Source organism: Aythya ferina (assembly GCF_964211825.1).
Source record: "Aythya ferina genome assembly, chromosome: 4".
Taxonomy (NCBI): domain Eukaryota; kingdom Metazoa; phylum Chordata; class Aves; order Anseriformes; family Anatidae; genus Aythya; species Aythya ferina.
The window spans coordinates 72,607,180-72,630,454 of record NC_140300.1 but is presented as its reverse complement, the minus strand read 5'-3'; the positions used below and the strand labels follow the sequence as shown (position 1 = coordinate 72,630,454).

At 38.1% G+C, this 23,275-nt stretch overlaps 1 protein-coding gene across 1 annotated transcript in view; it reads left to right on the top strand.

Annotated features, from left to right (window-relative positions):
- Window positions 1–23,275, top strand: part of COL25A1 (collagen type XXV alpha 1 chain) — a 305,159-nt gene that overhangs the window by 138,778 nt on the left and 143,106 nt on the right. Inside the window, exons 3-4 of the mRNA XM_084517246.1 lie at window positions 13,715–13,759; window positions 15,866–15,873. Of these exons, the coding sequence (XP_084373372.1) occupies window positions 13,715–13,759; window positions 15,866–15,873 (53 nt within the window). The remainder of the gene's footprint in view (window positions 1–13,714; window positions 13,760–15,865; window positions 15,874–23,275) is intronic.

Here is a 23,275-nt window from a genome sequence, read left to right as displayed (position 1 = left end):
GGGGAGTCGGTGTGTTTTTCTCTATGGGTATGCACGTGCACTCTAGCACTGCCTGGTTTAAGGCTGTATCTGAAAGGCCACAGCAAACAGGTGGCTTTGCAGTCTCTTCTCAGCCTGGATAGGCTTTTGCTGATTGCATTAGTGTCCCTTTAGTCAGGGCTTGATATCGTGGCCTTAATTCCAAAGTGATGTTTGGGCTTTGGTGTTCAGCAGATGATTATGACCTTGTATTATCATCTCAGAAAGCCTGCCAGACCCCAGCATGCCTTCCCATGACTGACACCACAGGGCTCGTCTCTGCCTTTATCCAAAAGAGATTATTCCAACACCGCATTGCCTGGCTTGCCAAGTAGGTTTGTACGCAAACTGCAACTTGTTCCAAACATGGTTGCCAAGTTAGTGTTTTGTTCAGGAACGTATGAGTTCATATCACTGCTTTTGCTATCTAAGTAGAGCTGTAAACTTTTTTTTTTTTTTTTTTTTTTTTTTTTTTAAATCTCTGCTTGAGTGCTCTGCAGACGTGTGGCTCTTTTAATGAACACTTTCCAAAGGTCTGTGGCCCTTACTAGGATGGCACACTGACACCAGCAGGAGCATGACCAGACTTCTTAGCCCTATTTAACCCTCTCATTTCCTGACTCGGAGACACAGTCCCTGAGGTTTATACTAAAATTTAAAAGATGCTTTTTATTAATGTTTAACCTTGATGGGGGTTATGACTATATCTTTCCATTATGTTATGAATATAACTTTTCCCTGCCTCTGGAAACATGCAACACTTAGTCATAGCAAAGTGCTAATGTTTAACTTCCCATAAATTTTGCTTTCAGGATATTTAAGCACAGCACCATGTAAATTTATTAACTCTGGACAGCACTTTAGGTGTAATACAGAGCTTAATGCTTTTCAACATCCCATTCTGTTGAGGCACTGTTAAGTCATCTGTCCTGTTTCACTAAAAAAGATGTTTGTATAAAGTGGTTTATTCAGTCTGTGACACCTTGAATATGTCACATCTGGGCAGGCTGGTGATGTAACTCTTGCTCAAATATCTGTCCAAAGAATGGTCTTCCATTACTGTCATCTCCCTGAAGGTTGTACTGTGATGCACAGAGGCAGATTTTCAGTAACTCTTCACACTGAACGTGCCAGGCTCCTTGCAACTTAGATTGTAGAGAAAAAGCAAAAAATTAACATTTCCCTGTTTCCAGGCTTGTTCCCCAGTACTGTAATTTCATTCCAGATGTTATTGCCATGTACTAGTTGTGGAAAGCTACAGTTGCATTTTGCAGATGGAAAGCCACAGGAGCTTGCCCTGTAGAGTCAGGTGCATTTCTTCCATAATTCCTGCATGGACACAATTTAACTTGATTGATTTATATACCAATCTAATTAGCTATGACTCTGCTTGTGGTAGGTATGTAAAAAATCTGCTAATCTCTTTATTTCATTCTCTAAAAAATACTGTAAGTAAAGTTTTTGCAGCTAAATCTTCAAGTATAAATGATAGGAGGGTGGGTAATTCTGGTGAGTGAGGATATTTTAACTCATATTTACACAGTTACATGTGTAAATTACTGTATGTTAGATGACAGTTAGCTTTGTATTATGTTATGAAGAATATCCGTTACTGTTTTCCCTTTGAGATTGAGCCAAATATCAGGATGCTTGGTTTTTATTCAGCACTTGCCCAAGTCCCATAGCTCCAGGGGAGGATTTACCTCAGTCAAAGCTGATAAGGCCCTCTGGAATTGTCTTGAGGTAGAAAGATCTTTTGTGCACATACTCAGCTCTGAATGTATATTTGTGTGTCTGGCAGTCTAAAACGATAGATCAACTCCATGTGCTTTGCTAGAGATGGATTTTTGTTTCTTATTTGTTCTGCTAGTCCATTTTCTTTGTATGGGTAAAGAATGATCTATATAAAATAATGTGAACAGTCATTAGATTTTTGGAGTCTCTATTATGTCACGAGACAGACCTTGATAAAAGAAAAGGGCACAGGTTCCACCTGTGAAAAGGCAATAATAGAGTGGATTAAGTTCTTTAAGTTCAACATGGGGTTACAGTTGGCTGACAAAGTTACGGCATTGGATGGTTTCCAAGCTACTGAAGGTACAGCTGGTCACAGAGAAGCAGCTGAGAGCATCCTTTCTCTCATGCAGCTTTCTGTGAGCTCTCAAAATGTGGGTCACGTACTAAGCTTTACATTTTTATTAAAAAAAAAAAAAGACACTTAAAATAATTGGAAACATATAATGAAGCAAGCCACTATACAATTGTATACACCTAAACCCTCATCCATCAATTCTTTAATCTTTAATCTGACCTATTACAACTTTCTTTGGTTGTTCTGTTACATTTTGAAAGAGACATCTATAGCAAGAAAAATACAACTCCTAATTGTTTTGGCATCTGTTGAAGCCTGTTTTGTTGTGCACTCACATCTCAACCTGGAATAATGTCCAGTGGATCCAAGGCACACTGAGCATGGTCTCATGAGAGTGTTTAAAACAGGAGATACGATGAAGACAGATTGTACTTTCTTTGAAGACTTGATTTTGCGGTACTTTATTTATTTATTTATTTTTCAGGCAAGTATGTTGTTGAAATAGTGGACGCTAAGGAGCAGAATGTAGCCCAGGATAATAAAAATATTTTACTGCTGTCTGTCAGGTTGGATATGTGTATCCCTAGGAACCAGAGCCAGTATCACAGCAAAAGTGCACAGGCAGCTGTAAGATGTAAACCAAAGTGAGTGAGTTACTTCCTTTTATTACTTCTTGCTCTTTTGCAGTTGTGTCCCTACTGCGCTAATCCAAACAAGCTATTTTGGAAGTGTGTGAGTTTAGTTTGTTGTTTTCCCTTTTTGTAAATGAATGGCACATCAGTAGAGGAGGTGCTCTTATAGATTCTCCAGTTGAAACAGTGATACTTGGATTTGTGGAGTAGGGCAGTAGTGGCACTCTATTTATTTATTTACTTCTGTTCGTAAGCAAGAATTGTGCTGCTTTGGTGCTGTTACGCAATAGAGACTTATTGAACCTTTTAAAGCCACTTATTATTTTTTGTAATTAGAACTAACTTCTGCAGCTGTCACTAAGCTCCTCGTCAGATGATATATTTATTATATTAGAAATGAGAGGAGGCACGTGAGTAAGACTGAAAGGAATATGCTGTGCTCAGGGTAGGGTTTTAAGTTTAAATGGGTGATCAACATGTGTGGGTTAGACCAAGATGATTGCAGTACCAGTGCCTGACTAGTTATGTGCTGCCTTTAATCCTCTGGTATTGTATTTCATTGTCTCCCAGTGCACTACTGTCACAACTGAAATAAAAACCCTCTAAATTCAATGAACACTTTAATCTGTCATCATAATCACGAAAGTCTTGTCAATCATGGCTTAAAAGTTAAGCATGCAGATCAAATCTATAGAAAGAGGAGACACCTGGACTCCACAATGTAAGTGGAGATAGTTTAAGATATTAAATATTTGTTTCATTTATATTTTAGGGTTTTAACTGAATATGTTGTTGTTTTTCCACATCTTTAAAAATCTAGAAAACCTGTTTAGTGACTTAGCGGGAGAAAATTTTAAGAATCAAATTAAATTGATATGACAAATTATTTGGTGGAAGTATTACTTCTTTGTAACAATACTTTGGATTTTAGGCTTGCTCTTGAGCTGACAAGGAAGACCAGAAAATCTGGAAAAAATTAGTAGCTTGCAAATAAGCTAAGGTAGACCACTACAGGTTTACAAGAGACTTTAAACCTGAAAGTGGTGTAGTCACTTAAATGTGTATTTGGCTCAGATATGACTTGTGAACAAATATTCTTGGTAAGAAATTTACATTTACTCTGTTTGTTTCAAATGCAGATTAAATATATAGAAAATGTATGGTAATACAGTAACATCTTTAATGTCGTATACATAGTACATAAAATGATATTTTTTATCTCCTGTTAATGAAGCTAAAGACAGTGTTATTAGTACTTTCAGATTAAAAATTTGGGTTAGATCTATTTAAAAATGTGGTTCTGTGTTCCAGAAATTACTGTTTCTGTATGTGTGGTAGCAGTACTGTGAAAAAATGATAACAGAATGTCATACTTTGGTTTCAGATCACTGTTTGATATTTCAAGTGGTAACTTTTAAACACCACTTTATGTGTGATTTTCAAAAATGTTTATATTGATCTAAACTGGTACTCACTAAAGGTGTAGCAAAACTCCCAAGCCATGATGAGCTTTTAGAGTAATCTGCCCCCTTACCATTATTGATCCTTAGGTACTTTTACTTTCATTACTGCCAGCGAAAATAACATGATCGATGGTGATAAGGGTTTGTGAGAGGTGACATACCATTGTTGGCACTGCATCTCCCTTGCCATTGTGAGACTCAATTTTCAGAGGCATCTTTTTGCCAAAAATAAACCACAGTCTATTGGTGTTTCTTTTTTTTTAAACAGAGCCAGCTGTTTAAGAACAAAAAATTAAATTCTAGCTTTGCCTTTGTAGCCATAATTTGAAGTAAAAGATTGAGATATCCCAGCTGCTTTTTTTAATCTTCTTATTTGCCTCTGTTATTGTCTTTTTTGGGGAAAAAAGATGCTCCAAGTTCACAAAGTGATTAGCCTCTGAAGAACCATCATTTTCAAATGCTGAGCACAGCTGATGTGTGCATTGAGGTGAGCCCTGTGGCTCACCACAACTGCTCCAAAGCAAAGCCAAGCCCATGGTGCATCTCCCACTAGTATGGAGGAGCCATCTAATGGGTGGGTGGGTGCTTGAGAGGGATTTTCCTCCAGCTGTGGTCTATCTACTTCACTGACTTGGCATTGCATTGAAAGTGCCACATAGCCAAAGTTTTAACATTGTTTTTGAGAAAGGTTGTACTTTCTGATGTTATCATGATATAATTGCTTGCCATTTTCCTATGGTAGAACTCCTGTTGCTGAGATATGAAGTGTATTCCTGAAGATGGACGCAGGATTAGTTTTTAGGAGCTCTTAATTCTGAAGCTTTTGCTTTTATACAATTACATTTGTACTTCATAGTCAAACAACCGTACTGTCCTCAGAAAGTATCTAAATCTGTTCCTAACGGAAATTCAGATTCTGAGGGGAAAGAATTTAATTCTGATACCTTATTTCATCTACATTAATACTTGAAAAAGTTAAATGAAATTTAGCTTCAGAGTTTTTCTCTCTCCAACAAATGTTTTTTGCATCATAGGGCCAACTATTGATATGGCATGATAATAATACAATGGAATGGCAAGTTGAAATGATGAGAAGACTTTCATGCCTTGCTGGTATAGAATAGCTATCCCTACATACTTCAGCTGTCCCTCAGCAATATTTGTCAGCCAGGTGATAGCAGCTATTTCTGTGTTTGCAAAGATGACCATGTGTGCATGAAGTGTTATATGTTCATTAAAATAGTTTACTGGTCTCACCACTGAAGTTTAGTCTGAAAAATCAGCAAACGGTTCCAGCCCAGGCCACTGCGAACTATTTCAAACTCTCTGGCAAGATAGATCGTCATTCCAGCTTGTAGCTGGACACACAAGCCATGATCTGAGGTGAATCATTTTGTTAGTTATCATATAAGTATACATGGCAACCTTTGACAGCATTTTAATTACCATCAGCTAAACATATTCTGCCACAGCACTTTGGTGGTGGTGGTGTAACCTGTGAAAGGTGCAGAGTTTAGGGATTGATAAATCTTCCTAAAAAGAGGTCCTGTAAGCAGCAATGTCTCCTACCTCAGTCTTCCTCCTACTGAATGGAAAAGAAAAAATGTCAGTGTGATTAAACTTTGGGACAAATGCATGCTCCTGTGATTCAGTAAAGCTTTGTGTTATATTTGTGAATAGGTCACTGATGGCACTCCTAGAACTACAGCTGTGGCAAAGGATGGGGTAACATGTTAGAGCACATGGGGATGCAGAGTAATGCAAAACAGTCTGCAGGTCTGTTCAGTAGGATAGCGGAGGTCTGTTCGGTAGGATAATGGTGCCACTTTTGCTGGAATGCCAGTCGCTTGTGTAGAGCATTAAAACAAGAATAATTAAAAAAAAAAAAAAAAAAAGGTGAGGGGGAATAAAAATGCAAACTAGTTTTGAGGAAAGCGTTTAGGCAGAGCAACATGTTCTCACATCTGTTGCCTGTATTATTAAGATCACGTGTGATGCCTGCAGAAAGTAGGTAACGCACCTTAGATCATGGCTTTCAGAGAAGCTAAGGTTAACTGGGGTTTTATGTAGTGATTAATGAGTTCAATCTGCAGATTGGGCTGGGAGCTGGTGGCCAGCAGTGCAACTAAAAGAGGAAATATCCCTTAAGCACTCAAGCCTCTTGCAGGGAGCAACACCAGCAGCATTTGCAAAGCTACAGTCAGCTTTCCCCTACCCCACAGCCGGTGAGCTGGGGAGGGAATGGCTGACTCCAGGCACCCCACCTGCCTGGGTCTGGGTAGGAATAAGTGGGGAAAGCATGCTTGTGTTTGAAATATAAACCTGTAAGGAGTGTGGGTGGAGGGAGGTCAAAATGGAAGTTAGGTGGTGATTTGGGAGTGCTCAAAAAGCAGGGCTGCTGGGGAGCCCTCTCCACAGCTCCTAGGGAAGGAAAGCATCTTTGAACTTCTAGGGTAGATAGAAAACTAGAAAGGGTGTCCAGGGGTTATCTGTAGCCAAGAACTGAATTTTATGTGCATTTTGCTTGTAAATGCTTATCTTTTACTTTATAATTGAAGAAATTAACTCTTAAGATTTTTTTTTTCCTTTGATTTCCTTTTTTGCCTGTGTATTGTTAGGTGGTGAGATGAAATGGAATGAGCTTTGCAGATTTAAATTGAGCTATCCTTAGAGAAATTTTGAAAACAAATTCTGCACACAGGCAGCTCTATAGAAAGAGGACTTGCTCTTGGGGAAGTGCTTGAGAACAGGAGGACTGGGAGGTGCTCCTTGCCGGTCTCTGCAAGAAAGACAGCATCAGGCTCCTTTCATCTCCAGCTGCTAGCTTCTGGTGTAGAGTAGCTCTTATGGAGTAGCATTCCTCCTGCGGGAGCTGTGTTCAAGTCAGAGCTCAGGGCTTGGGCTGAAGCATGAAGTGTTTCAGCCTTGTGCTAATACACTGGCTACAGGATCAGAGGAAGCTTAGTAAAAGGTAATAAGAAGAATAGTTTATGTTATGGAGACATTTCAAATGAAAGTGTTGAAAATATAGGGTCTGTCTACCTTACAAAGAGTAAAACAAACAAGAGAATATAAAAATTTGTTAAATAGCAAAGCAACATCAAGAAGCTGGATAGTATGTATCTTGGTCTCATAATATTGAAGATGTCTGTGATTTTAGAAGAAAGTAAATATTGTTGGTGAGAATACTTAAAGTAGGTTATACATGGTGATTTAGTGTCACACATGGTTTCTTGGACCAATGATTTTAAAAGGTTAGGGGGAAAAAAAAAAACAGTAGACATTGCTATGGTTATAAAATTGGTTCAGAATGATAATACTGAATGATGACAGAGTTTTTGGAAGGAACGTTACTTTTCATGCTTCAAACGTGTTTAACTACCAGAGAAAGAAAGAGGAAATGTATATGTGTATGTTCGGTTCTGGCTATCTTGCAGGTGGTGGTCATGGGATCCTTTCAGCTCTCTCAGTAGTGTCTGATACTAGCAAAACAATGCTAGGCTAGACACCTCTAAGTGGTTAAAAAATAATAATAATAATCTGACCTAGAGAGGTCAGATTTCTCTGCTGTGGATCAGATAGACTGATTTTGGCATCTCCTCAGCCAAGTTGTGTAATAGCGTCTGACACCTATCCAAGCCCTGCAATGCACTGATGTTTCATGGTGAGCCAAAAAGAAGATGTACTGTGTGTGAAACAATGAATGCTATTTATCCAGCTGAGGCTGAAAGGGAACAGATGATTTTATGAGGTAGGAAATTTGGGCAGGCTGTCCCAGACAGGCTGAGGTACAAAGCAGAAGATGGACGCGGCAGGTGGGATGGTTATGCGGAGTGGCAGGAAAGAAGAGTCCAAATGTTACATGAGCTCAAAAAGCTGAGAAAAAAGGCAAGAGCGAAAAGGCCAATGAAGTAGGCTGGAACAGATCCATGCAGTGTTTGTGAGTAAGACCATGCTCATGAGATCGAAATCCTCCCCATTCTTCCCTAGTTAGGCTGGAATTGATGGCAGTGCTGTGAGGAAGGGCTGCGAATGTCTCTGTCAAAACTCATGTTGCCCAGGTATCTGTTGGAGGAGAGCTCAGCCGGTGGGGATGCCACAGTCCTGTTTGCTGTAGCCCAAAACTGTTCAAGTGGCAGGATGTGAGCAACAAGGGTAAGAGAGGGAGAAACGCAACCACCAGCTGTCATTTTGCCAGTGTTGCAGTTGGACTACAAGGAGTGGATTGGTTGGCTTCTAGATATTATAAACACATGATTGCAGCAAGGTTTGTAGTCTCAGGCCTAATGATACTGAAGTAATTTTACTAATGTCAGCAAAGTTGCTCAGGATTTATGCTGAAAATGTAATTGGGCCATTTTATTTTTTTTTTCCTGACTTGACTTGACAGCCAAGTTCTTATGTTGCTGTAAAATACATGCAAAATAGATGTCCTTTGAAATAGCCAGGAACATATTTTCCTGTACACATGGAATACTCATTATCTTTAACTACGTGTATGTCAGGAGATGTGTGAGCAATGTCCAGAGCATCAGTAACACAGGGAACAGGATTTTGAACTCCTTTGTTATCTGTCGGCTGGTGCACTGATTTGGTGTAGGAGCTCATACTTGCACTGTCAGTGAGTACCTGTTAGTTTGGTATCACCTGAGATGGCCAAATCCTTTTCATTTGATAATGTCAGTGTACTTCCCTGCATAATTAGGATGAGCTTGACTTCCAGATTAGCTGATGACTGAATGGCAAGACGTTTTGTCATACCTGGCAGGTACTTATTAAGGAAATGCAGGTCTCGTCCACTGAATCTTTTTTCTCTTTAGTCTCTGCTGCTTTGTTTATGCTGGATTTCTTTGCTGTAAATAGATAATAAGTGAGAGAATGAAGGCGGTGTTAGTGCAACAATGTTTTTATACTACCCATAGTTCTATAGACAAATTTGTAGGTTTTCTTTGAAGGACTCGACTGATATAGCATAACTTCTATTATTGAAGATATCTCTGCAGTATAGGATTATTCTTTTTCAGATCAGGAGAATTATAGAGACAAAGCTTGATGTAGGCAAGCTGTATGTTGTCTGTTCCTCTGTTTCCAAAATTTCTTAGCTGGTGTGGTTGATCTATGTGACCTTGATATATGGCAAGGTATGTCACGGAGTACGTGCAGTTATACTGTGCTTTCCTCCGGTAAAAACTATCACTCATACAGCAACATAAAAATAGTAGAACCACTGTAGACCTCTGGCACTCCTGTGCACATAGAGCACAAACCATTAAAAAGGGAAAACTCCCGTTGAGGCAGCCCCTCCAAGACCAAAGTAATAATTTGACAATCATCTGTCTGTGCCAATCACTACTGACTTGGATTGCTGTAATCTGGGAATTCTGACTGCAAAGATGAGAAAACCTGTTACCAGGACATGAATGTCACCATAGTTGTACTTTGTATTTTTGAAAATGTCTCAGTAAACCTGAGAACAATTACATTATTCTTCCTGTCCTATGGTCTCTTCAGAAGTACAACATTGGTAGTTTTCTGACAGCTACTTCTACTGACCATTGAGAGGAATTTTTTGTTTAATTCGATGAGTTCAAGGAGGTGAGGAAGAATTGTTTGCTACAGCTTTAATATTGACTTGGTACATTTATTGCTTATGTTTCAGTTAAAATATAAAGTGCCAAAGTCTAATTTTTTGTTGTTATTGTTTTGTTTTTAAACAGTTCATTGTGAGTCGATAAGGTAAGATAGACAAAATTTTGAGTAGCTAACATGTAGTGCTTTAGAAGATAGATTTCATAAATCACTGGCTCTGGTGCTTTTTTAAACAAAAATCCCCTAATTTCTTTCAAATTTAATTTGAAGAATTGAAGAATTTTCAAAATTCTCTTTATAGAGATTGCATTGATTTTTGATTTTGAAGGAAAAATAATTTCTAAACTTTCTGTTCATAAAAATTAAATTCATAAATGTTTTTGGAAGAATAAAAAAAACTTCTAGTATTGTGAAGCTTAACTAATTTAAAATTGAAAACCAGCTGATCCCTGGGCATTTTTCTTTTACTCCCTATAAGTAAATCTAGTGAGTTTAAGAAAACTATGTATTGGCAAACTTTGCTACTATAAACTAGCTTTTGCCTATTGCTCAGGATTATTAATCTTTATTAAGTCAGCTCACTCCACTGAGATTCGACCTTTGTTTTTCTTTTGAAAGCTTTTTTTTTTTTTTTTTTTTTTTTCTTAATATGAAAATATGTTTGCACAAACTACTACTTAAATACTCTGGATTAAATTTAGTTCAGCACAGACACTTCTGGTAATATTCTAGAGAGGTTTTTATCTTGGGTGAGAAGGTTCAGAACATTTACATGGTAGGTTGTATATCTTGCACAAGCTGTAAAAATGTGTGGACTTGTAAAACGAGATTGTGCTTGGTACAACTTTATTCACTGCGTCTGCTGCCCCAGCGAGCACCAAAGCCTCCAATTACTGCAAAGTTATAAAACTCTAGACAGATGGAAAATTAATATTTATAGCAAAATACCCCGGGTTTTGATAAGTGGAAACTCTTGGAGCAACAGATGATGTTTGCAGTTAAGATTTAGAAAGCAGCCTGTTCAGGAAAAGATGAAAGCTCGTGTACTTTCTGAAGTAGTAGGTCATCTAGTGATGGCCTTAAATGTCAGCATTGCTGTTTCTGTGAACTGGAACCATCTGTGATGAAATGCTTAAAAAACGTTGTTCTGTACTGGTAAAAATAAATATAGAGAAATTATTTCCTCAAATGGCCCCCCAAACCCAGTAAAAGTTGGCAAGATCCACCTCTCATTTCACAATTTCTGAAAGGTTTACAAAGGCTTCTGCCTTGACAGAGCCCTGCACAGTGCAGGAATAAAAAACAGAAAAGCTTTTCAGGAGAGGGGGAAGTGCCTCATGTCGCTCAGGAGCTGCCAAGTACGGCTGGCCTGAAGAGCTGGAGGTCAGGGGCCGTGCAGTGAGCTCATGGATATGCCTGTAAATCCAGAGTGATTTTCTTAGCTTCAGTGCTGTTGGTTACTTTGGGAATACAGGAAGAAGTGTTTTTCTGGTGATTAACGTTTGCACACATCCGAGTCTAGTCATCTTGACATAATGGCTTAGAAAGGATCGGCACTTGGTGTCAGAGGTAGAGTCCCTTAGCCATCAATGTTCTCAGCTACTGAACTTGAATGCTCTACAGAAATCTGGTTTTCTGGATGAAGCTCCCTCCTTTCTTCCTGAAGTCCAGAGCTTGAGGTTACCCACGTGGTTTTCTGTTTGGGGCTCCAGTGCCCTGTGCTGGTCCGCAGCTGAAGTTTTGTAGTTTTCAAGTTCTGTTGTTTTCTCAGGGAAGAACTCAGTAGTAGACATGCATGTGTGTGTAAGTGCACACCTAGAACATGGCTAAGCTTTGCTGAAATAGTATTCTGCAAAACAGATTGAGAATATTTGTTGTTATATGCTGAAAGACATCAAGATAAAAAGGTTATTATCAGGGCAAGAACCTTGTTGTTTTGTCCTGCTTGTCCATGTGCGTGACCAGCCTGTGTTCATCAGTTTAGGGGCAGCCAGGGAAACCTCCTGCTGTGCAGGGACGTGTTTCAGTGTTAAGAATTGGAAAAAGTGTTGAAAAAAAGTGTGTGTGGAAACTTATTACGTGAAACAGGTTGTTATCTGTGCAAGACGTTTCCATACAGATCTCTTGCAGAGACCAGAGACTTTCAGGAGCAAGGTACAGGTTCTCTACAATGAAACAATATTTTTTTCCTGTTTTTCCATCGTGTAATAGCAAAATATTCTCATCTGGTTGGTATGCTGATGATAATGAATATCCCATGCTGTTCCTGTTTTCTATAATGTTGTTGCTGTAAGCTTTTATTACATTATGCAAGCACTGTAGTTGTTAGAACAAGAAAAAAGTATTTTAGTGAGACATAATGTTCTGATAGGAGCAAACCTCTCTACTTTCAATGTAAGAGCTGCTCCTCTTCTTTGTGTTTTTGTTGTTGTTTTCTTTGTTTTAACAACTATCCTTTTATTTCCCTGGCAAACTAATCAGTCAAGTATATTTTCAGCATCTTTGTCTTTTAAACCAGATTACTTTGCAATATATATTAATGGGAGAGGTTTAGAATTCATGTGCATTTAAAATAAAGGGGATGATGGTTCAAATGATTTGTAAAATATTCTAACTACTGTGACTATACCTTAATTATTTGCACAAGCCCACGTGTGCACCTAATTTCTATTGCAACCTGCATGACAGCCACAGCAGCGGTACCTGTGCTCCCGCATGCTTTGTTGCTTTTGGAAAGTTGCCTGTGTGCTTGCCTCTCTTGTAGGTTTGAGGTTCTCACCTGTGGCTGTGAAATGCTATCAGCAGTATTTCAGTCCTGTTTCAACCCCACAGCTGTTGCCTTTCTTCCTAGTTGTATGAGGAGAAGTGAAAGTGTGCTTTCCTTGCGCTTCCAGGAGCAGTGTGTCAGGGACACCAAGAAGAAAGGAAGAATATGCTACTCATGCCTACAGTTTAGGGATGCTGCAGTCTGAAGACAAGTGCAGAAATGAGGGACAAAAAATATTTTATTTTTCTTTAGAGGCTGCAGAAGACTGACTGTAGTATGTAAATATTTGTGGAAAAAGGAGTATGACTAATAAAGGATTGCTTAGCAAAAACCAAACAAGGACCAAGCTGGTGTGTTAAGGCAAACAGATATAAACTGGAAGCACAGCATCTTAGACAAGCATGTCTAACAACAAATACAATGTTAGTGTTTGAGGGGTGGGGAGCCAGGTGATGGTTTCTTCATCGTTCTTTGGTGTTTTCAAGTAAAGGCTGGATGCTTTTTTTCCAGAGGAAGTGCTCTTATAAATAAATACATGCCAATTTTGCTTAATACGGTAATAACTAAATGAAATTTAATGCTCTGTGATAAGATAGGTTTAAGAAGATTGATGGAATGGTGTAGTGATTCAAATGAATACAAAGACTTTGGTGTTGGTTTATGTTGCTTTGTTTTTGTGGAAAGGGAAGGAATCATTTCTTCGCTGGGGTCCCTGGTGGACAGCAGAAGAATTGATGTAATTCTGTGCAGCAAGTTGAACATAAAGAAAAATGTTCTTGTCATCAGAACAGTGAAATACTAGGGGGAAAATGCCTGTGGAAGTCGCAGTAATATTTTTGATGTAGTTGACTTTTGCCTTGAGAAAGAAGAACGAACGGGGTGACCTCTACAGCTTCTCCCAGATATTTTTTCTGAGAGCCTGTAGTGGGTGATGTAGTTCTCCATTTTATCTTCAATTTCCTGAATGTTACTCTGGTAATCTCTTGCCCTTGCTCAGCCAAGTCTCTGGACCTTTCGCTGACTGCCTTGTACACACATTCATGAGCACCACATGTGTAATGAATCTGTTTAAAGCTTTACATCCAAGCACAAACAATATTCTACATGTTGTAATTTCAAGAAAGAAAGTTACAACACACCATCTTCTTTTTAGGTCCTCCAGGGAAAAGAGGTAAGCGGGGCAGAAGAGGAGAGACTGGTAAGTTTTCACTTTCGTATGATCCATTGCTGTTTGATGTCTGTGTGGTTTTGGGAGGATGCATACCCAGCATGCCTTCATCTTTATTTTTATTGCTTGTGTGCTCTGAAAGAGGGTTCTGAAGCTTCTCTTATAGAAATTTGTGACCCTTGGCATATACCTGTTGGCCTTCCAGATAGTTATCTGGTTTTGAGTGTCATTACTTTGTAGTCACACTTAATAATGTTTGACGTGGTGCCATTGGCAACGTTACCGGTACTTGTCAAACCATTTCCGTGTCATCTAAGTCTTGCACAAATTAGAGTAACTCCATGTTAGTCAGCAGCTGGGGGGATACTGTAAGTCAGAATTGCATCAGGCATGCTTGGTTTGAGACGAACAGTTTGAGAAGGAAAGAAGTATGTTAAGAGTGTCAGTGTTCAGGGGAATAATGTGACAAATAGAGTATTCAGTGTGAGAGAAATTGCTGTTTACTAGAAACAAGTAGCAAGTTAGTTGTTACGTTAATAAGAAAAACTTTTGGTGGTTTGTTATCCTGTACCAGGGAGCTGGCTGTTGAGAAATAAAATCTGAGTGTTGGCGTAGAGCTTGAAATTTCATTTGAGACAGCGTTGTGAGATGCTGAGTGCCTCTTCCTGGGAATTGGAACTGTTGATTATGTTTCAGGACTGAGTCTTCAGTGAAGGTGAATTTTCTAGAATTGATGCAGGAGAAAATGAGCATTTCTAATCCCCTTGGCTATATTGTCTGTTTTGCCAGTTAGGGAATTCTTCCAATCAGCTTGGTCTCTGTAAAATCATTATGTAGCCCTCCTTAATCTTGTACATGTTTATTTATCTGGCTCTTAAAAACTATTTCCATATTTTCCTGCATCACAAAACTGAAACCAAACCCTGCCAAAGGTTATTATAAATCACCTTGATGTTTCCATTCGAGGTTGGATTAGTATTTACTTCAGAGAAAAGTGCTGCACTACAGAAGGGAATTCTGTGGTTAAAGATTGTCTTACAGATGATCCTGGCAATTACTTTGCAGTATGCTTGTTGATTCATTTTATGTCTCAAATAAACACACATTAAACTATTAACAAAGGAAATTGATCTTTCTTGTTTAAAAACAGACCTGCAATTTAAAATGCCATTTAAGAATATTTACCAGTATAAAGAAATTGCCTTAGTTACAGGACAATAAAACTGCATTGTTAAAAACAAAAGGCTATCAATATTAAAAGCAATCTCCAAGTACAGCTGCTGTGGTTTTATACTCCTTTTTCACTTCACTTTATTCAGAAATTAGAGAGAGGCATAAAAGCTAATGAAATGCCATTGATTTGGGAGCTGCAGCTGCTCAACTTAATAAGACTGAAATAGTAGATTTGATTTGTAGCCCTTTGATGATGTTTCCAAGAACTGCTATACAAAAGACTTTGAGTCTAAATAATTGAAAAAATGTGCAAATATCACTTCATGAAGTGTGACATTTTAACAGGGAACATTTTATATGTGTGCCTTGAGAAAGGAAGGTGATGAAAAGAAAGTTCAGCACTGTCAGGTGGCCACTGAAACCTGCCCTTGTAGGCAAAGTGGAAGGCTGGAAGATGCTAGTGCACGTATGTCTTGACTAGATGCCAAGGATAAATGCCAAGGGTACTTGGTGCAACTTTGCATCCAAGCTGTGATGAAATGCCCAACTGTGTGGCTAACTGAAACTAGTGATGTGGTTACATATGCTTTGTGTGGAGTCTGATGAAATGAGTCATGAGTCCATGGCTGGTATTTTTGGCCTGGCATGAAATTGCATGGAAGTGGATGGAGAAGCAACTTGCATAAGATTGCATGACCGTAGCTGAAGAATTTGCTTCCTTGGTAAGGTAAGAGCATGCATTTGAGCAGTAGCTGTATTTACAAGTTGCAAAGCCCAACCAAACCAAGAGGGACTTGAATGGGAAAATGTGTACAGTGTATTAGCAGCATTGTTTGCTTACAATCCTGAGGCCTTGTGTTTGGATTTATTTATATGTGTCTTTCTTTAAAAACTTCATAAGCTTACGGTTTATTTTTTTTTGTCTTTTTTCCCCCCTCTCTTTCCCCCTTACCCCCTCCACAGGACCTCCTGTAAGTACAGTGATACATTGTTGGTTCTTCCAGAATCAGGGAGAAATCTATGTTAGATCCTGTTTTGTTATCACCACGATAAACTGATCATGTATCATCAAGAGGGAATTTTGATATTTATACTTATACAGCATAAACACTCACTAATTATTTTGGAACCGAATAATTTAGTCAGAAAGTTCCTTAAGAAAAATGTCTCTAAAACTATAAAGCTTTACATTCAGCGCTCCAGATAGCAGTTTGGACCACAATTCCATGTAAGTACATTATGCTCGTTTTACTTATAACTTGGGAAAAAATATTTTGCTACAGGACAAAAATGTGCGAGTGTGTTGTCTGAAGTCCAGACTCAGTTATTCTGCCTTGTACTGGGTAGCAACTTCCTCTGCAGTTGTCACATACTCTTGGGGTAAAGACTTCTTGCTCTTCAGAGGTACATGGGCTGACAGGCTCATTGTGGTGAAATTGTTACTGAGGCCAGTAAGTCCTTGTGCAAAACAAATATTAAATAAGACTGCTCCATTTAGTAACTTGGTTGACTTTCGTGCTGCTCTTGTTGGTAAGAAAACAGTTTCTCAGCTTTTTGTTTTGTTTGTTTGTTTTGTGGCACATTCCCAGGGTAGCTCAAAAGTCAGACTTGAAGAACAGGAGTAAACACATGAATCTCAAACATTTGGTATTTGTCATGCCATCCATGTTCACCATACGGTATGAAAGTGTCAGCTTGAAAATAGTGAATTGATATGCTGAACTTCTGCTGTGACCTATTGATTTTAGTGCAAGCTGTATGTACTGAGCAGTGATAATACTTATCCTTGAAAGATTTTGACCGTGTTCTCAGGAGTTCATAGTGGCAAGTTCATTTAACAAGCCATCAATGAAAAGCCAGGCTTAATGCATAACAGTGCAGTCTATTTGACAGAAACATTGCCTTCCTCAACTTTTTTTTTTTTTTTTTTTTTTCAGTCTTCCCGTGAAACAGAAAGAATAACCATAAATCATGATGCAAGTGGTTTTCCTGTAGCAAGACAACATAGCAAGAGTTCACTATGTGGCTCATTATGAATGTCTTTGACTCTGTAGGTCCCCTTAAAAAAAAAGTCTAGCTCATGACAATATTAATACAAACCTGAAATAGCTCAGAAGGCTGAATTATTCTTTAAAAGTGTCTGACTTAAAATTCCGAGTTATATATACAAAACTGCCTTACAGTACTTCATCTTGCTGAAAGTCAGTAAAGTTTTAAGTTGCTTCAAGGCATTTTAAAATGTAGTTTCTGTTGCTAATTCACTTCTTGAATCTCATAGACACAGTGTGGCTAGGAGCAACTGTTGCAAACTCAATTCTTGTTTTCACCTGGAATGCTGTGGTAATCCTTTTCATTTAAAATAGCAAATATTTGTATATCCCACACAGTATTCCATAGAGTTTAGATGCATGCTGTATTTTCAAATGGTACTGCAGTGCTCTGTTTATTTTCCTGGTACATGACTACTGAGTATCATGTGTGGGACTAGTCAAAGGCTGGGGCTTTCAATTTTTTTATGCTCTGCTATAGCATTCTCAAATTTCTTCTTTGGCACCTATGATCTAGCAGTAGCATATGTATTTATGACCTTACTGCCTAAGCACTAAATCTTTTTTTTCTTTAACCACATGTTGCCCTTTAGTCTATAGGGGTGATCTCTTCATAGCAAAGGCAATGTCATTGAGCATCAGAAGCAGTCAGTAGCTTCTTAACTAGAATGTTTAATTTAAAACATACGATTTCCATTGTCAAAGCCCCCTTTTTCACCATGTAGTACCGATTTCATCTGTTGGCTTGAAATATCATCACATATCAAAAAAATTATGGATGTGCACTTTTTAATTTGCCAGTAATGTACTCTGCATGCTTGTTATGTCATATGTCATGACTGTGTTGTTAATGTGTGTCATACCATTTCATCTCATTCAACCAGGGTCTACCAGGGCGAAATGGCTATCCGGTAATTCATCATATATTTACGATAGCTTATATTACTCCAAAAATATGTTTGTGTTTTTTGGTTTTGCTTTATTATTGCCAAAAAGGACCTTTTACCTGTTTCTCAGATGCCTACAAAACGTAAGACTTTCCTTAAAATAAAACAAAATCTTTGAGAAATTTTTAAAAAGAATCTCAGTGATTACAGTGCATAAATGCAATGCACTGCTTGTTTGACATTGTACATAGTTTGTGTTGAGTTTCTGCATTCTTGCATACAAAATTAATTTTTCACTATAATTAAAAAATATATATAATCCTTTAGCAGTATACTGCATCTCAATTTGCCATACTAGAAAGCTGTTCAGCTGGCATATGCAATCTCTGAGTCCTTTCTTTCAATTGTCCTGTTTCTCTTGATTGCTTCCTTCGATGCACTTTGATCAAAATAAAATGCTGTTACAGAGGTCTTAGCAGTTGGCTGCGTAGTCTCTCAGAGTAATTTTATGATAATGTATGTACTTCATTTTTCTGTCAGTTTCGTTCATATCTTTGGGATTTGTTGCCTGAAAATTGTAATATATGAAATAATGCATCTTTCTAAATTCTGTTAACAATATATTTCATTCAAGTAGTCAGGAGAGCTGACTGTTGTGTCTCACTCAAGAAAAGAATTGTGTGCCTGGTGTCGTGTGTATTAGAAACCAAGTGACAAAATGTGGTAGCAGATTCATTTCAGAGACAATACATATGTGGAACATAGTGACTGGTAAGGTATGATAATGATCTTACTTTAAGTGCTTGATAGTATATCATGGAGGGCCATTCCAAACTGATTTGCCTGTATATTTCAGAAAAAAAGATTAAATTTTTAGTGAGTATTAAAAATGTTTCTGTTGGTAGATGTACACTGCTTATCTTGAACAGCTGGAGGTGGAAGACAATTTGAATGTTGTTTTCAGGGCACCTTCTGTAATTGCAGAGTTTACTGAGAAACATTACCAATGAAATATCATCCAATGCATATCATTAGTATTATGAGTAGTTGCAAATTAGCTGGTGAGAAATTAATCACTAGTAGTAAGAAAACTGCTTGTATGCAATGAAACCATTATCAGGTTTCAGAATGCTTATTCCAATTTCACTTATAGTGCTTAATATGAGTGTGTGTGTGTTTGGGAGGACAGAGTGAAAAGTGTTACGGAAAAAACTTCTTTTTTCATAATCTAGCTGTGAACTTTGTATACAGAGATTTGGATTTATAGGAAGAAAGACCCATGGTGACAACAGACCAGCCCTTATTTTGCGGCTTCTATGGAAATTAAATAGTTTTGGAGTTCTGTGTTCCAGCTAATGACCTTAAAGCACAGGGTGAAGGTTATGTTGTGCAATGCACGAAAGCCTCATAGACATCTTGGCAAGTTTAGAAAATGAGTGAATGCATCAGTGATGGACTCATGCATGTTTTGAAGGCTCCACGAGGACAGCCTGAAAATATTATTTCCTTCAAAGCCTGAAGGCCCAGTGCTTTGTCCATGGTCCAGCTGTTTTCTTGGAGAGGTTTGCTGTGGGATCTGAAGACAATAAAGGCACTTGAAAGCAGTGTTACTGAAATTGCTGATTCTAAAAGTGACATTGTTATGGGCAAACTTCAGTGTGAATGTATTTCTCTGCATGCATACAGCTATCTATGCGTGCACATGCAAATGTGTGCCTTTGGTAGTGCTTAGCACTTATCGAACGCTACTTCTTCCTGCTTGAAAATGCCTGGAAATAGAATTTGGCTTAGCTTCTTCTCATTGTCCTTGGCTGGCTGTTCAGACCTTTTCAGTTGCAGCCATGTCATCCTGCTTTAAATGGGAAATATGTAACAGCAAGTGTGATGCTTTTTAAAAGTACTTGTACAGTCTTTAGACCTCTATGAAAAGGCTATTAGAGTTTAAAGTCATTTCTCTAGAGTCCTATTTAACTCCTGTTGAAACTTTACTGTTTTAATCTTTATTAGATTTTCTAGGGTATTCTGTGAGGATAGTGAGGTATATCTGCCACATGTAAACTGAAAAAGCTCTCTGCTCAGTAGGTAAAAAGATATCACTGCAATCTCACAAAACCTAGCAGCTGTTTTCTCCAAGACTTAAGTTTTCAGTGTCTTCATTCATTCTAATTCTGAAGGTAGCTTAATACATACTAACAATAACAGTGAAAGGAATTCCAGTGAGAAATCCAAGTTCCTGGGAAGACATGGTATCAAAAGTCAAGAACATAAGCTGGACTTACTGCTAATGTGTAACACAGTTATCAAGGGGTTTATAAGACCATGATTAATTAGTTATTATGTAAGGCTCCACCAAAACTATAAAAGCTGTATAGTGCTATGGCTCCTTTTATCCTTGTTAAGAGCTTTGTATAACAAATAGAGTAATCAAATGCAGAGTTTTAACTCTTTCTACTTCTGTTTAAAGTTGAAATAAACTATCATAACTTCTTAAGTAAAAGAGAACTAGAAAAATGTGTAAATATAAGAATAAGAACATGGGCATTTTTTGCAGTGTTGTTGCAGACAATCTCACTTGAGAAATAATAATGCTGGAACTTGTGATAATAATAATAAAATAATCCAGCTGCTTGGGATTGGAGTGAAGAGACTAAATACACAAACCCTGTGGTGTAGGAAAAAGAATCTTTTGAGCTGGTTGGGTGAGTATAAGTTACTTTTCTTCCACTGAAAAATTGAAGTGGACTGAGAAAATTTTTCCTACTTCTTCTCCCAAGTTGAATTTCAGATTAAATATCCAAGTAAATCATCGTCAACATTGCTGCATTGTGGTACAGATGCACTACCTTCAGATTTCAGAATGAAATGTCAGAATATGACAGTGCTTATAGAATTGCTTCATAAAAGAAAGGGTCGGTGAAATTTCTCCTACATCTTTCCATGATAACAGGCTGCAGAGCAGCTGATGCACTTACAAAACTTTAGGACCTGTGGAGAGTTTTGTCTGCTCCATGTGACTGTGTGCTTTGTATTAATTCCCATTTTCTCTATCTTTGTTGACTTTAGTAGCAGAAAATGCCTTAAACATCATGCATCTGAGTTTTGTACCTGTCAAGATAGTGTCTCAATATACCATAAGACAAGCAGTATCATGATCTGTAGAGAACTTCAGATTGCTGTTAGAAGTCTCTGACTCCTGTTCCAATGTTAGTAAAGACAAAGAATGCTCCAGGAAAAAAAAGAGAAGGGTTGTAAATGGGTTTGAGTATGAAGAAATATTCTTTGTATGGAAGAATGTGAAAACTGCTGTTGTGTGAAATTGGAAAAATGTGCTTTATTGTTTTGCTGTATTTCTCTGTCTTTGTCAGTACTTCTTATTTCATTGTTTCTGCTGCTTCTCTAGGTAGAGAGAGACTGAGGCTGTGTAGGCACGTGTGCAGTAAAGGTGGTGTAGCATGAGCCCTTTCTTCTTCCTTCCTCCATTCTTGCTGTCATATTATGAAACTCTACTGTAATTATATATAATAAATTTCCTGGACAGCTTGGGAAGAGCACCTATGTGAAGGACAAAGCATTGAGCTTTCATTCTTTCTATTCTGAGCAATGACAAGGCAAGGCTACGTTTGAGGGCTCTTTTGTATTGCCTGCATCAAATAACTATAATATCTGGCTCTGGTCTTCCACCTGTTTATTTTTAAGAAGCATAGAGCCAAACCAAATAGACACGCTGATAGTATTTTTTTTTTTTCCCTAGCATAAGAAGTAATGTACAATTGATGCATGAAGTTTTCTAATCAGGGTGTTCTGTCAGATGGCTGCTTTTCCAGTTTCTTTCTTCTTTGTTAGCATTGCTAAAGAGACAAACAAAAGAAGACTTCTACGTCAAGACTTATTTTCTCTCATTTAACAGATTTAACGTGGAAGTCTATCAAAAACAAAGTGGTAGGAGTTGTCTGGGCTTTTTGTGTCAGTTCAGGTTTATCTAGTAGCCTTTATTCTGTTATTTTTTAGTGTAAATAAAACATATGGTATATAAAGTTAATTTCACCCAAAAGCAAGTTTTTAAAACTCCAGTATTCTGGCAGCTCTACAGCTCTGGCATTGCAGTAAAATGAACATAACTGAAAGAATCAAAAGAGAAGAAATCTGAGAATTTTTCAGCTGTGATTAAGCTCAGCCTATGGAAGCCTTAAGCATCTCTACAACAGCTGTGGTATTTCCAGTAGCTGGTCAGGGCTCTTCTTTTTCAGTTGCAGTGCAATATAAATGTCTCAGCTCAAGTATCTGCTTTGTCAGTTCCTGACCTTCCCCTGAGGATTTGACCTGGTGATCCTACAGAAGCTTCTGTCTCTCTTTTACAGCATTTCTTTTTCTCAACAGGTGTCTTTGTAGACCACCTTTTATTTTTGGCATTTGACCAAAATAAGGTCTTAAAAACATATACCAGCAAAACTTTTGCAATAAATTTCAGGTTTGGTAGATAAATATTTATAACTATTTTGGGTTTCAGAAGACTTTTTTATTTTTAAACACATAGAAAATTCAAAACATCTGGAATCTGAGAAGTTTCTTTGTACTCAGTGATTTTATGTGTTCTCAGTTCTGTGTAATTTATCCTTCTTTTTTAGTCCTGACAGTAGTGATTGACTTGGAAATCATGAAATTTTCAGTTGACCCATCTGCCTGCTTGTTCTGAGTTCAGGGAATGCTTTGCTTCCTTCAGAAAGGTACAGATGGTCAGCTGTCCATTTCTGAAGGTTGCTGGGTTTTCCAATTTCTAATAAAGAGCCATGCACTCACTCCTTGCCCAAGAGTTGTTCCAAAAAGTAGCCAGCTAGCTGGTGCCAGTGCTTTAGATTCACCAGAAAATGAGTGACTACTCAGTTTAAATTAATAAGTATCAACTAATTCCTTAGAGCTCTTTTTCTTCTTTCTCATAACCACTTTCCATTAATATATTCATTATAGCAGATCAGAACTCTAAATTTTCTTGCTGTGCTCATCAAAACTCTGAATTTGAGCCATTCAGTAGCGACAAAACTTTGAACATCCAAAAACATACTTTGGTCCATCTCAAGTGTAATACCAACATCGCAGCCAGTCCCTAGTTTTCTTTGTAGGCCATACACAACTGCCACAACTCTGCCACAGAAGCTTGTAAGAGGAGCTAGGTTTCTCTATTACAATCAGGCCACGAACCCCAAGAGCTGGGGCTGGGGAGATTCAACATTCAGTTCCCTTCCAATGCATGGAGATAAGCCAGTTTTCAGTGGCTGTAGGTGAAGGAAGCTTTCAGCCTTTTCCATGGATCCATCTGTCAAGTTCAACACTCAATGGTAGCTATTGCAGCATACCAGTGTGGCCTTTTTCAAGCCATACCTCTGGTATATGATGTGAGCCCTGAGCAAAGGTTATCTGAGTACAAACTTTACCTTGATAAT